Raw genomic sequence first — 12,099 nt, 5'->3', positions numbered from 1 at the left:
TAAATAATATCCAAAAAGGTAGAAAGGAGAAAATTAGTTGAAGTTATACTGATAAAAACTGAAGCAATATGAAATGAAGAAACATTATTTGAAGACTACTTAAGTATGTGAAAATCAACACTGAAGCAACTCAAAGGTATACTCTCACAGTGACAGTTACAAAAAATAGAATATAACCCTAAACCAACATACGGATATAGTTGTCATCTCAGTAGTCTGTTGCTGAGATGTCTATTTCTCTCCCCTCTATATTTTTCTAATAATTTTATTCTTCAACAGATTTATTTTGATCAAGTCTAGTAAACTATAAAGGAACTGTCTGCTTAACAGTTTTCTTTGGGCGTCATCATTGATACAAAATTTCTCTCAGGAGATTCTACATCTGATATCTGTTGCTTTTGGGTGTCAAGAGATAGTTCAGAATTGGGGTTACCCTAACTCCTTGCCAACACCACTCTTTGCTGGTCTCTGAGATGCCACAGACTCTTCCCTCTCCCAGCTCACCCTTTCAGAGGTGTGTGAAGTGGTACAAGATTGGGATTATTTGTGAATTATATCAGAGGCGGACACCTGCGTGGGAACCTCCCTGCTCTGTCTGTACTGGACTTTCCTTCTTACAAGTGGGAATCAGAGGTCACACTCACAGCCCCTGAGGAAGAAGATGTTGCTGCTGGTGAGACAACAGGAAGTTCCAGGATTCTCTGTCAACTCTAAGAAAAGGGGTTTCAAGTCTTTCAGTACCAATCTCTCTTCATGGTACATGCACATGTCTACAGCCTAACAGGCACGTGTTAAAAGAATAATCTTTTAGCTTTCAAGTTATTTAGTTGTTGTTGTCACCAGGGCTTCACTACTCTGGGCTGACTTTTTTTGGAAGGGGCAGTGGGGAGGGGGATGCATCAGAGCACCAAAGCTTCCCAATGCAGTGGGGACTGGGCTCCAACCTGGGTCAAGAGTGTGGCAAAGCTGTGCACTATCAGAGTGAACTATTTTGCTGGCCCTCTTTGATTTGAAAAGTCCTCTCTGATTCATTAAATAAGACAACTGGCTGGCTACACAGTTTAGGAACTCACTATATTTTATAGTCAGAGTTGCTCAGAAATGAAGATGTGTGTAAAAACAAGTGCACATGTGGTTTCTCTTTGTTATTCTTAGTATTTAAGTAGAGTAAACCTTCTTTTGACCATTATTATTTTTTTCTTTTACCAGAGTGCTACTCAGATCTGGCTTGTAGGAATGTCAGGAATTGAACCTGGGACCTTGGAGCCTCAGGCATGAAAGTGTATTGCATTAATTCTGATGCTATATCCCCAGTCTTGCCCACAAAACTTTGATTAAAATGATAAGCAGAGTTCAAAATGATTAAAAGCAGTCACTACGCAGGCAGTCACACTTGATTTTCATGTTCTTTGCCTTTTTTTGCTTTCAACATCAACTTAGATATTGTCACATGCCCCACGTACATATATGTCAGCTATCCCACCAGAAAGATGATCAGCAAATATTGCCAGGCAGCCCTTCCCACTATTGCTGCCCTCTGTACAACAAAGGTGGGTCAACCTCACAGAAGAGGATGTGTCTAGGGCCTCAGCTGTATTTCTGTTCCCAGTTATCACTTGGCTAAGTTCTGTGTCCCAATCCATAGCATTTCAGACTTTATGAAATAAGCTTCTTTGATGAGGTGCCTTCTGTGGGGGAAACAGCAATCCTGTGGGCATCTGGAGCCCTGGGCAAACCTTTGGGCTGGCATCCTATGTCACGCCGGTGTGCTTCAGTGAGCCAGTTCCTGGGGAAGCTTACTTTCTGGAGAGCAGGAGAAAGCCATGAATCAGCATCAACCGCGGGAAAAGCTGCCAAATCAAACACATGGCAACATTTGCTCCTTTAAGTCATTAGTTTCCCATTGTCTGCATTTTCCAGCATCATTTTCTTTCTCATTTTAAATTCTGAAAGGAAGTTGATGTATATATTTGTTAATGACTACAACCTCTAACAAATGTGTAGTAAATATTCTCTAGCAGAGCAAATACCCATCTCCCTTAGAATTTTGCCTGGACTTGGGAAATGTACCTGCCTTCAACTACTTATGACAGCTAGGAAAGTTTCTGTGAATGTTGGTAGAGTCAGTGCTACCTGTTCCAGAACAGGATGAGAAGGAATGAAAAAAAAAAAAAGTAGAAAGCCAAGGAAAGGTTTGAAGGTGAACATAGTTCTCCTTTTTCAAACACTGATCTCTCCAAAGGGCCCTCGTGCTGACCAAAGACAGGGAGGCTGATCTCAGGTCACCTTCTGACCTAAATGCAGGCAGTGGTGTATCCAGTAGAGCACACATGTTACCATGCACAAGGATCAAGATTCAATCCTCTTTCCACCTGCATGGAAGAATCTTCACAAGAGGTAGAATAGTACTGCAGGTGTCCCTGTCCCCCTTTTAAGATTTTTATTTATTTATTAATGAGAAAGATAGGAAAGCAGAGGAGAGGAGGGAGAGGAGAGGAGAGGTGAGGAGAGGAGAGGTGAGGAGAGGAGAGGTGAGGAGAGAAGGGAGAGAGAAGAAAGAGAGAGGGGGGGAGAGAGAGAGAGAGGGAGAGGGAGATAGAAAGGGAGAGGGAGAGGGAGAGGGAGAGGGAGAGGGAGAGGGAGAGGGAGGGAGAGAACCAGACATCATTTTGGTACATGTGTTGCTGGGGACTGAACTCAAGACCTCCTGCTTGAGAGTCCAATGCTTTATCCACTGTGCCATCTCCCAGACCACACTCTCTATCATCCCTTTCTATTACTCCTCCCCTCTCAATTTCTTTGTCATATCACATAAAGGGGAAAAAAAAGTCACCAGTAACAGTGGACTCATCATGCTGACACTGAGTTCCAGCCATAACCCTGTGGCAATAAAAAAAAATACACTTGGTGGCTGATTACAGAGCTTCCCCAGCAAGTCAGAGCAAAGGAGCAGAGTGACAGAGTACCCCAGAGTGACAGAGTACCCCAGTCTGTCCGCTCTGTGGGCTCCTCCACCAAACCACAGCTCCAGTGGGCCACCTATCAAACAGAAATGTGAATAGAGCTTCAGAATACCTGAAATTTTTACCTTAAATTGAATGATAGGTATCCCAAATTAGTCCAAGGAACAACTCACCACTGTCACAATATTCACATCAGCAATTTTTACCTTCTATGTAGAAGACAGGAAAGCAGGGAGACCTCAGTTCTGGCAGACCTGCCATCTAATGAACCAAAGAACAGGAAGATGATTAAGTACTAACAGATGAAAGAGCAGTTTTTATGAGATAATTCAGGCGAAGCCATCCCAAAGCTACCCAGGTATAACTGTCTGTTACTTAGTGGTTCCCAGTAGGATGGTGAGCAGAATATAGGAGTCATTCTCCAACTTGATGTGAATTTGGACCTTGAGAGCTTGTTTGGAGGTTCTAGCAGGGGAGCGCAGCTACTCGTATACCCTCGACCGAAGACCGGTCCGTCTCTATTCGGGGAAGGCCGTCCTCTTCGACCGAGCGCGCAGCTTCGGGAGGGACGCACATGGAGCGGTGAGGGAGGAAGGGGACACCCGCCTAGCCAGCCAGATCAGCCGAATCAACCCTGGCGATCAATGGGGTGACAGATGTCGCAGCCAGATCGCCCTCACATCCTTGATGTGAATTTGGAAGCAACATTTTTACCCACCAGACAATGGCCCTTATGAGCTTGTCACTTAATTTGGGATGGTAGAGTATCTCTATCTACCAGGGGAATAAAGATTTCCATATAAAATAAATTTTTCATTTGCAAAGCTTTCTTTTGTTCAGCTCAAAATTTCTTTCTTTCTTTCTTTCTTTCTTTCTTTCTTTCTTTCTTTCTTTTTTTTTCCTTCCTTCCTTTCTTTTTATAATTGCCACCAGGGTTATTGCTAAGGCTTGGTGCCTGTACAATGAATCCACCACTCCCAATGATGATGTGTTTCCTGTTTTTTTTTTTTTTTTTTTAATTTTGTTGCTGTTGATAGAGATGGTGAAAAACTGAGAGGGATGGAGACAGAGACAAAGGGGAGGAGGAAGAGCGAGACTGCAGCACTGCTTCACTGCTTGTGAAGCTTACTTCTGCTGGTGAGAACTGGGAACTTGAGCCAGGTCCTGGGCATGGCAATGCGGTGCTCTACTAGATGTGCCGCTGCTCACTGTCCCTTTTAAAAATATCTTATTTGTTTATTTATTAGATAGAGACACACAGAGAGAAATCTAGAGGGTGGGAGAGATAGAAAGGGAGAGAGAGAAAGAGAGAGGGAGAGAGAGAGACAGAGAGAGAGAAGGAAAGAACGCCATAACATTGCTTCACTGCTTGTGAACATTCCCCCTTGCAGGTGGGGACTGGGGGCTTGAACATGGATCCTTGAACACTGTAGCACGTGTGCTCAACCAGGTGAACCACCGCCCAGCCAAACCACCACCTGAACCCTTGCATCCCATTTTTTTTCCTAATAAAGTATTAAGATGAATCCATATGGGTTCCGATCAAGTGTTCTGATAAACTGGAGCAAAGTTACAGCTTGAATTCTTGCTTCCACAACTTCCAGAAGTTATAGAGCTCACCCAGACAGGCAAGCTCAAGGAATGATTCTTTTTTGTAGAGCTGCCAGATGAGCTCCAACCCTTTGCTCCAGCAGGTTAAGGGTGTCACTGCACTGGCTTTTATTTTATTTTATTTTCAGAGGAAAGAGAACCATTGAGGGGCGGTGGTCAAGAGCAGATATGGTCCTAGTGAGCCACAAAAAAGGGAACTCTTTGCCACCTCAGCCCTCACCACAGTCAGGTATAAGGTCAAAGAACATGCTACATTTTTTTTTTTTTAACATTGTTGTGGTTACTGATGTCATTGTTGTTGGATAAGACAGAAATGGAGAGAGGAGGGGAAGACAGAGAGGGGGAGAGAAAGACACCTACAGACCTGCTTCACCGCCTGTGAAGTGACTCCCTTGCAGGTGGGGAGCCGGGGCTCGAACCAGGATCCTTATGCAGGTTTAGGATCCTTGTACTTTGCGCCACGTGCGCTTAACCTGCTGTGCCACCAAACATGCTACATTTTGAGGCAAGGTGAGTAGATTTGTGAAGTCACCTTACAGTGATAAGGAAAAAGCTGGGTATGTTCTATGCAGCACCAGCGCCCTTTCTCTAAGCAGCACTATGAAAAAGATCAGGAGGTAGGTGGCACAAGTCTCCTAGCAGGCAGAGAAAGGGAAAGAATCCCTGCTCTCTGCTCCATGGATTCACCTCAAAGTTCCCCAGACCTGAGACCCTCTTGTCTCAACTCCTCTCATAGGCTAACCAAACTTAACTTTTCCTAACATAGAGAGGCTCAGAGGCAGAATCCCAAATCTTAAATTGCATTCACCTTGAAATTCAGATCACCAGAAGGGCTGGATGTGAGGAATCAGAGGGGAGTGCAGCTATTTAGTGTTTTGTTTTGTTTTGTTTTAGTTTGGTTTGTTTGCAGCTTGTTACTCAGCACTGTGCACACTAGCAAGTCTATCTGAAATAAGCAAGCAAGTCTGTGCTCCTGAAATAAGCATGCTCTGGCAACATGGCAGGAACTGGCTTCCGGGTTTACTATTCATATACTTCAGTGGATGGGGATTTGTTCACCTTTCCAGGGTTCCCATCATGAAACACAGAGTCTTAAAGTACAGAGGTTGGAAACCACTTGCCTTCATTTCATGGACAATGGATGCCAGCCCCCTCAACACCCCATAGGGGGCTCTAACCTGCTTTGCCAGTGGTCGCTTATCTCCACTTCAGAAGACAATCTGTGAAAAACACAAGTTGTCGAGTTGTCTCATTAACCTTTTGACAGCCTATATGACAGTCTTTGGGAATTAGAACAGTACAAATGCAATGATCTTCATTAGATAATAAATAAGAACTAAGTCATAGTCCTTCTGGGTTCAGGAAAAATCAGAAATTCACCTGTGCTTCTTAAATGCCATGCCTGGACTGTGGCCATGGGCAGGCAAGGGGTTTGCCAGGCTTCCCCGCCCCCTTTTTCTTCTTCTTTTCCCTATCTGTCAGAGACTGACTGCGTTGTGTACAAAGTGTCTGTGGCATCCACCCTGCCACTCTAGAATGTCAGCATTTATGCTAAGGTCAAACAAACTACTTGCACCTACATGCACTATTTTTTAGCCTACACCTAAAGTTGTTGAAGGATAAAGGGGAAAAGCTGCTGCAGCATTTATGCCCTTGGTTGTCAAAGAGCTCTGACAGGACTCCCTCTCTAATCTTTTCACTAGTCTGAGATGCTCCCACCTTTCCTGGAAGGAAGAGCCGAAGGGAAGGAGGACCAGGTGCCTCTGCTTCTCCGAGAAAAGGAATCAGGGGCTTCATGAGCCAGGGACGGTGCACCTTTTCACTAAACGTGCTCTGGCGAAATCCTTACAAAGCTCTCACAGTGAAGTCACTTGTCAGCCAAATCAACGCCAAACTGCAGGCAGCCCGTAGCCGCTCAGGGAGAGGGGCAGGGGGCAGTCTGTCAGGCACTGTGTGGACAGCACAGCGGCTACCTGACCCTCAGCACGACCCCGCAGAGACAGGGCAGACGCCCTCCATGTCCCCCCACCCCCACCCCGCGCACCTGGCTCCCGGGATGGTCACCGGGCCTGCAGGCCCTGGCCCGCAGCCTCCTTGGCCTTCCTGCAGGTGTACAGCCACTTGATGATGCGCGCGTTCCTCTCCACCACCGAAGTGGCGCTGGGCACCCGGCCGGCCAGCTCGTCCTCTTGCAGCCCGTCCACGCTACCGCTGCGCCGGGAGAAACCGCTGTCCGAGGTGGCCACGCTTAGGCTTCGCAGCTGCCTCACCCCGCGCTCCGAGCCGCCGGCCAAGTTGTCGCGGCCCAGCGCGGCCACCACGTCGGGCTCCAGCCCGCAGGACTGGAAGAAGGCGGCCAGTTCCGCCATGGACACCGACTGGCGCGAGCTCAGGTCCGACTGCGAGCGCTGCAACCCCCGCCGCCGCACGCCCCGCAGTTCTGAGCCGGGGGCCGGGGGCGCGGGAGCCGGGGATGCGGGGGCCGGGGGTGCGGGGGCCCGGAGGCTGGTGGGCGGGGCGGGGGGCGGCGACGCCGGGCGCGCAGGCGAGACCGTGGCAGAAGCCACAGAAGTCGCCGGGGTCACAGCCGGGACCTTGGAGGGCACTGCGGGACTCGAAGCTGAGACCCTTGCGGGAGCCACCGGAATAGCAGCCGGGACCCCGGCGGGCGGGGCAGGAGTCGCAGCCAGACTCTTGCTGGGCGCCGCGGGGTCCCGCCTGGCCCGGCCGCCCTCCTCTGCCCCCGGCCTGCGCTCTGCCCCCGCGGCCGGCGTGTTTGGGGTTGCGGCCGGCCGGCCTCTGGCCGGGACCTGCAAGAGCTTCTTTCCGGGGCCGTCCGGGCCGCGCACGAATTCGCATTTCTGCCGGTACATGACCAGCGAGTCTGGCCTCAGCGGCCTCCGCGCGATGACCCTGCGTGCCACCGGGGGCGGGGGCGCCGATTCCCCTTCTTCGGCCCGGGAGCTGCTGCCCGCGGGCGCGGGGCCCCGCACGTACTTGGCGCGGTCAGCCGCCAGCCTGTCCGCCGCGCTCCTGCGCACCGGGGCGGCCTCGGGGTGGCCGGGCGGCTCCCCGGGGGGCGCGTCCAGGGCGGGCCGGGCGCGCATCCTCGCGGGCCCCGGGTCCGCGGAGACCCGCCGGGGTGTCCTCAGGCCGCCGCCAGCCCCCAGGTCTGCGTGGGTGGAGCCGCGCCCAGGGCCCGCAGCCCAGAGTCCGGAGTCTAAGCGCCCGGCTGTAGACGCCCGCCGCAGCTCCTAAGCCGCCTAGCCCTAGGGTACCACCCCTTGCCCGGGCCCGCCCACCTGCCGCGGGGGCTCGTCCCACTGGGCCGGACCAAACCCGTCTCAGCACCCCAGTGCCTTTGGGGACCGCCCGCAGTTTACCCAACAGCGCCCCCCCTTCCCCGCTCCGCCCTGGCACTCCCCTGCTCTCCCCTGCGGTAATCTGTGCTCTGCTGTCTTTCCCAACCCTCACCTGTGCTTCCCAGGATCTCACTGGCCGCCTGAGGAAGGACGGGGTTCCAGCCCGCTGAGCTTTGGGAGAGGGCGACCCAACACCTCAGGCTCCTAGCAGGGCAGTGGAGGGGGAGGGGAGGGGTGGGGCAATTTTCTGCAGGTGTCCTCACCTCCTCCCCACCAGGGGAGCCCGCGGTCGCCTCAGGACCTTGGCATTTCCGGAGGGGGCAGGGCAGAGGGTTAGGTGCCGCTCTGCCCTGCAAGTGTACCTTCGAATGTAACTTAAGCATGTTCAGGAAGCTCTCCACTTGGGCGACTGCTGAGATCAGGAAGGCGACTCGCGGGGAAAGTCACCTACTATGGCCGAGAAGGCCATTGAGGACCCGGAATCCCACTCTTTCGACTGGAGCAAACTGATCTCAGTCAGAGGGGAAATTTGACTTATTTTTAGTGTAGCTGAGGCTTCAAGCATTCACCTTGTCTGCACCATGCCCCCTGCCCCCCAGCCATTTTTATTAGCGATAAACAATGAAATAGAAGACTGTAAGGTTACAGGGTATACTTCCACACCAAACCCACCACCAAAGTTCTGTGTCCCCACCCTCCCAAAAATAACTCACAGTTTTCACAAAGTTTTAGTTTGGTTTCTTTTGTTTCTTTGTTTGTCTTTGCAAGTTCACGTGTATCAGTTCTTTAGAGCCCATGCATGAGTGAAAGCATCTAGTAGTTGTATTGCATCTCTTTATTTTGTTAAGCACAGGCACCTCCAGTTCCATCTATTTTGTCCCAAAGGATACAGTATCATTTTTTTTATAGGAGAATAGTATTCCATGGGGTATATATCCATACTTCCTTTATCCTGTAATAGTGAACTCTGTTTGGAGCTCTTCTTTTTTTTATTTCTTTGTTTGTTTCCTAACTCCTTAGTGAAATGTTCTTTTAATTCCTAAATATGATGCTCCATGCTGTGCTTAAATTCTTTTATAGCCCTCATAATAAGTTTTATTTTTCCTCCCCCAACAGAGCACTGCTCACTTATGGCTTCTGCATCACTTTTTTATTTAGAGTGACAGACAGACACCACAGTACTGGGGCTTCCCTTGGTTCCATGTGGTACTGTGGTTCAACGCTGGACTCTGTGCATGGCAAGACATGCATTCTTCTATTCAGTGAGCTAGTTCTTCAGTCTGTAAAAATGTATTTGGATGCCAAAGCAGAATAAATCCCTCAAGACCCATCTATTTTTCGTAAATTGTAGGATTTCAGGTGTGTTTTTGCATGACGGTGACCTCACGAATGTGTGATCTCACAGTTCTGAACTGTTATTTCATTCAGATAGACACACACAGAGAGAGAGAGAGAGAGAGAGGGTGAGACACCATAGTTCCAGAGCTTCCACTGTGGCCATAGCACCTCTCATGTGTTTTTAGACATTGAACCTGGGTTGCAACCTGGGAAATGCTGGCTCCTTACCCTGTGAACTATCTCTCTGGCCTGTCAATATTTTTAAAGGTAGATAAACATTTCATTGTGAATATACAGAAAATTCATCATAGATATCTTACCTGGGGAGGAAAAACAGGGCAGGGGCTTCAACTGTAGCTGCAATGTTTATTTTTAGGCAAACAGTTGGGACACAGGAAAAACCATGTCAATCACACTCTCTCATACTCTTTTCTTGCTCTTGGAATAAGCCTGCACAATTTACCAGCTTGCTCTCTCCTCTGTCAGTTGCACTTCATGCTGGTGGCTGGTTCACACTTTAGAAGTGTAGTGGGATGTAGCAAGTACTGTGACTCAGGGAGTAGAGCTAGAATGGATGTTATAAATGAAACTACAGCATGAGAGTGGGAACAAGTGTTTGCTGCTACAAGAAACCAGACACTGAGGCTTCCGCTTGAAGCTGCTGTGGGGTCTTCTAGAAATAATCTGGTTACAGCAGAAATGTCAAATGATGGAACTGCTGATAAGACTTGAAAGACTGTCTTCATCTTCGGGCTCTGAGTAAAGTTCCCTCAACATGAGTAGGCCACGTCAGTCAGTTGGAGGCCCAACTCTAACCAAGACTCACCTCTTCAAGTGAGAAGCAACTCTGTCATGTTGGGTCTTCTCAGCTCTCCAGTCATGCTTGGAGATCTTCAGTTCACACCCAGCATCTCTGAAAAGAAACCTTTTTCTTAAGTATATCTGTATGCTCTGTTTCTCTAGTCATAAACTATGGAGTAAGAAACAGGAGGTTGAGTAGAAACTACTATGTCTGTGTGTGCAGAGACGAAAGAGGAAGAACTTGGAAGGTTCTAGCTCAGAGACTCAAAAAATGTAATTCCCTTGGCGTGGGGAGACAGCATAATGGTTCTGCAAAAATACTTTCATGCCTGAGGCTCTGAGGTCCCAGTTTCAGTCCCCAGCACCATCATAAACCAAATTTAAGCAGTGCTCTGCTCTGCTCTTTCACTCTTTGTACCTTTTTCTCTGACGCTGTTGACTGGCTACGGAAGAAGGGCAAACGCTAGAAGAAGAACTAACTAAATAAATAAAATATTAAGAAAAGAGAATGGACCTACTTCAAAGCAGAAAGCCAAATGGAAAGAGTGAATTTAGGAGGAAGAGAAATTAACTGAATTTGAGACGTCTTTGATTTAACTTCAGCTTTAAAGAGAATGGAAAAGCTGGAACCCAAGTGCATCTGTGGACAGTTAGAGGGCTGTCTGAGCAGGAGCAACCTTACACTATGGCGATGGAGAGCTGCCACCAGCAGAAAGAGCCTCAAACCAAGGACACTGCAGCCTGGGTGTGTACTGAGTGTTGTTGTCCTGTGTGTTTTGTGAGGGAGTATGAGCCTGTGTGTGTTTTGGGGTCGATGGGTGGGACTGTGTTTTGTTAGAGTCTGTATGTGTGTGTGTGTAGGATAGGGGGGCTGTATGTGTGTGTGTGTTGTCTGTATTCTGAGCCTGTGTGTTTTGTGAGGGGGTGTGAGCCTGGGTAGAGGGTGGGATTGTGTGTGTGTATATGTATATGTGTATGTGTGTGGTGTGGTGTGAGACTGTATGTTTCATGAGTGAGTGTGAACCTGTGTGTACGGGACTTTGTGTGTAGTTTCACCTGTAAAAATATTTCCGAGTTCCTTAACCAGAGTGCCTGAGACCAAATTAAGTTGAAAAAATCAGGTGTCATCTGTGACTTCATTGTGGGTTATATTAACATGGTTAATGAGGTTTCAATGTTGAATTTCTCCTAAGTTTTAAGGGTTAGTTTCCCCCTTAATTGATCTATTGATAGTTACTGCCTTTATTTTTTATTTATTTATTAGATAGAGACAGTCAGAAATCGAGAGGCAAGGGGTGAGAGGGAGAGAGACAGAGAGACACTTGTAACACTGCTCCACTACTTGAAAAGCTTTCCCCCTGTAGGTAGGAACCGGTCAAACCCAGGTCTTTCTGCACTGTAACATGTGCCTTCAAACAGGTGTGCTACCACCAGTTACAGACCCCAGTTACTGCCTTTAGAAAGAAGCCTGATTCACTTTGTGCTGTAAGATGCAACCTTTAAAATAATGTTTTTCAATTTTATTTATTTATTAATTGTAATGAGAGAGACATAGAGAGAAAAAGGCAGAGAGAGAAAGTAAGACCAGAGCACTGCTCAGCTGTAGCCTATTGTGGTGCTTGGGACTGAACCTGGGGTCTCAGAGCCTTAGGCATGAAGGTTTGCTGTTGTACTTCTCTATACCTAGACCAGGTATTTTCATTATGATGAAAAACAAAAAAAGCTGGATAATGCACATGTGTGTGGACCTAGGTTCAAACCCCTAGTCCCCACTTTCAGGGGGGAAAGCTTCACGAAGTGTGCAGGTGTCTCTATTTTTTTTAAATTAATTTATTTATTTTCCCTTTTGTTGCCCTTGTTGTGGTTATTGATGTCATCGTTGTTGGATAGGACAGAGAGAAATAGAGAGAGGAGGGGAAGACAGAGAAGGGGAGAGAAAGACAGACACCTGCAGACCTGCTTTACCGCCTGCGAAGCGACTCCCCTGCAGGTGGGGAGCCGGGGGCTCGAACCGGGATCCTCAC

At 48.4% G+C, this 12,099-nt stretch overlaps 1 protein-coding gene across 8 annotated transcripts; it reads right to left on the bottom strand.

Moving 5' to 3' along the window:
• Positions 1–1,387: 1,387 nt before the first annotated feature.
• Positions 1,388–8,022, bottom strand: FAM110C (family with sequence similarity 110 member C). Of its 8 annotated transcripts, none has more exons than XR_009548914.1 (4): positions 6,619–8,022; positions 5,753–5,794; positions 3,170–3,224; positions 1,388–1,850 (listed from the first exon to the last, which is right to left on the bottom strand). XR_009548914.1 is itself a non-coding variant. In XM_060186981.1 (2 exons), exon 1 carries the CDS (start codon positions 7,679–7,681, stop codon positions 6,635–6,637), a length of 1,047 nt encoding a protein of 348 aa, XP_060042964.1. In that variant the 5' UTR covers positions 7,682–8,022; the 3' UTR covers positions 1,388–1,946; positions 6,619–6,634. The 8 variants fall into 8 exon arrangements, 3 of the variants coding, with proteins under 3 accessions (XP_060042964.1, XP_060042963.1, XP_060042962.1); XR_009548913.1 differs by having other exon boundaries at positions 1,388–1,803; XR_009548912.1 differs by lacking the exon at positions 5,753–5,794 and having other exon boundaries at positions 1,388–1,946.
• Positions 8,023–12,099: the final 4,077 nt, after the last annotated feature.

Source organism: Erinaceus europaeus, chromosome 3, assembly GCF_950295315.1.
Source record: "Erinaceus europaeus chromosome 3, mEriEur2.1, whole genome shotgun sequence".
NCBI lineage: Eukaryota > Metazoa > Chordata > Mammalia > Eulipotyphla > Erinaceidae > Erinaceus > Erinaceus europaeus.
Note: the sequence above shows the minus strand (reverse complement) of the source record. Positions and strands in the feature narration are given on the sequence as shown.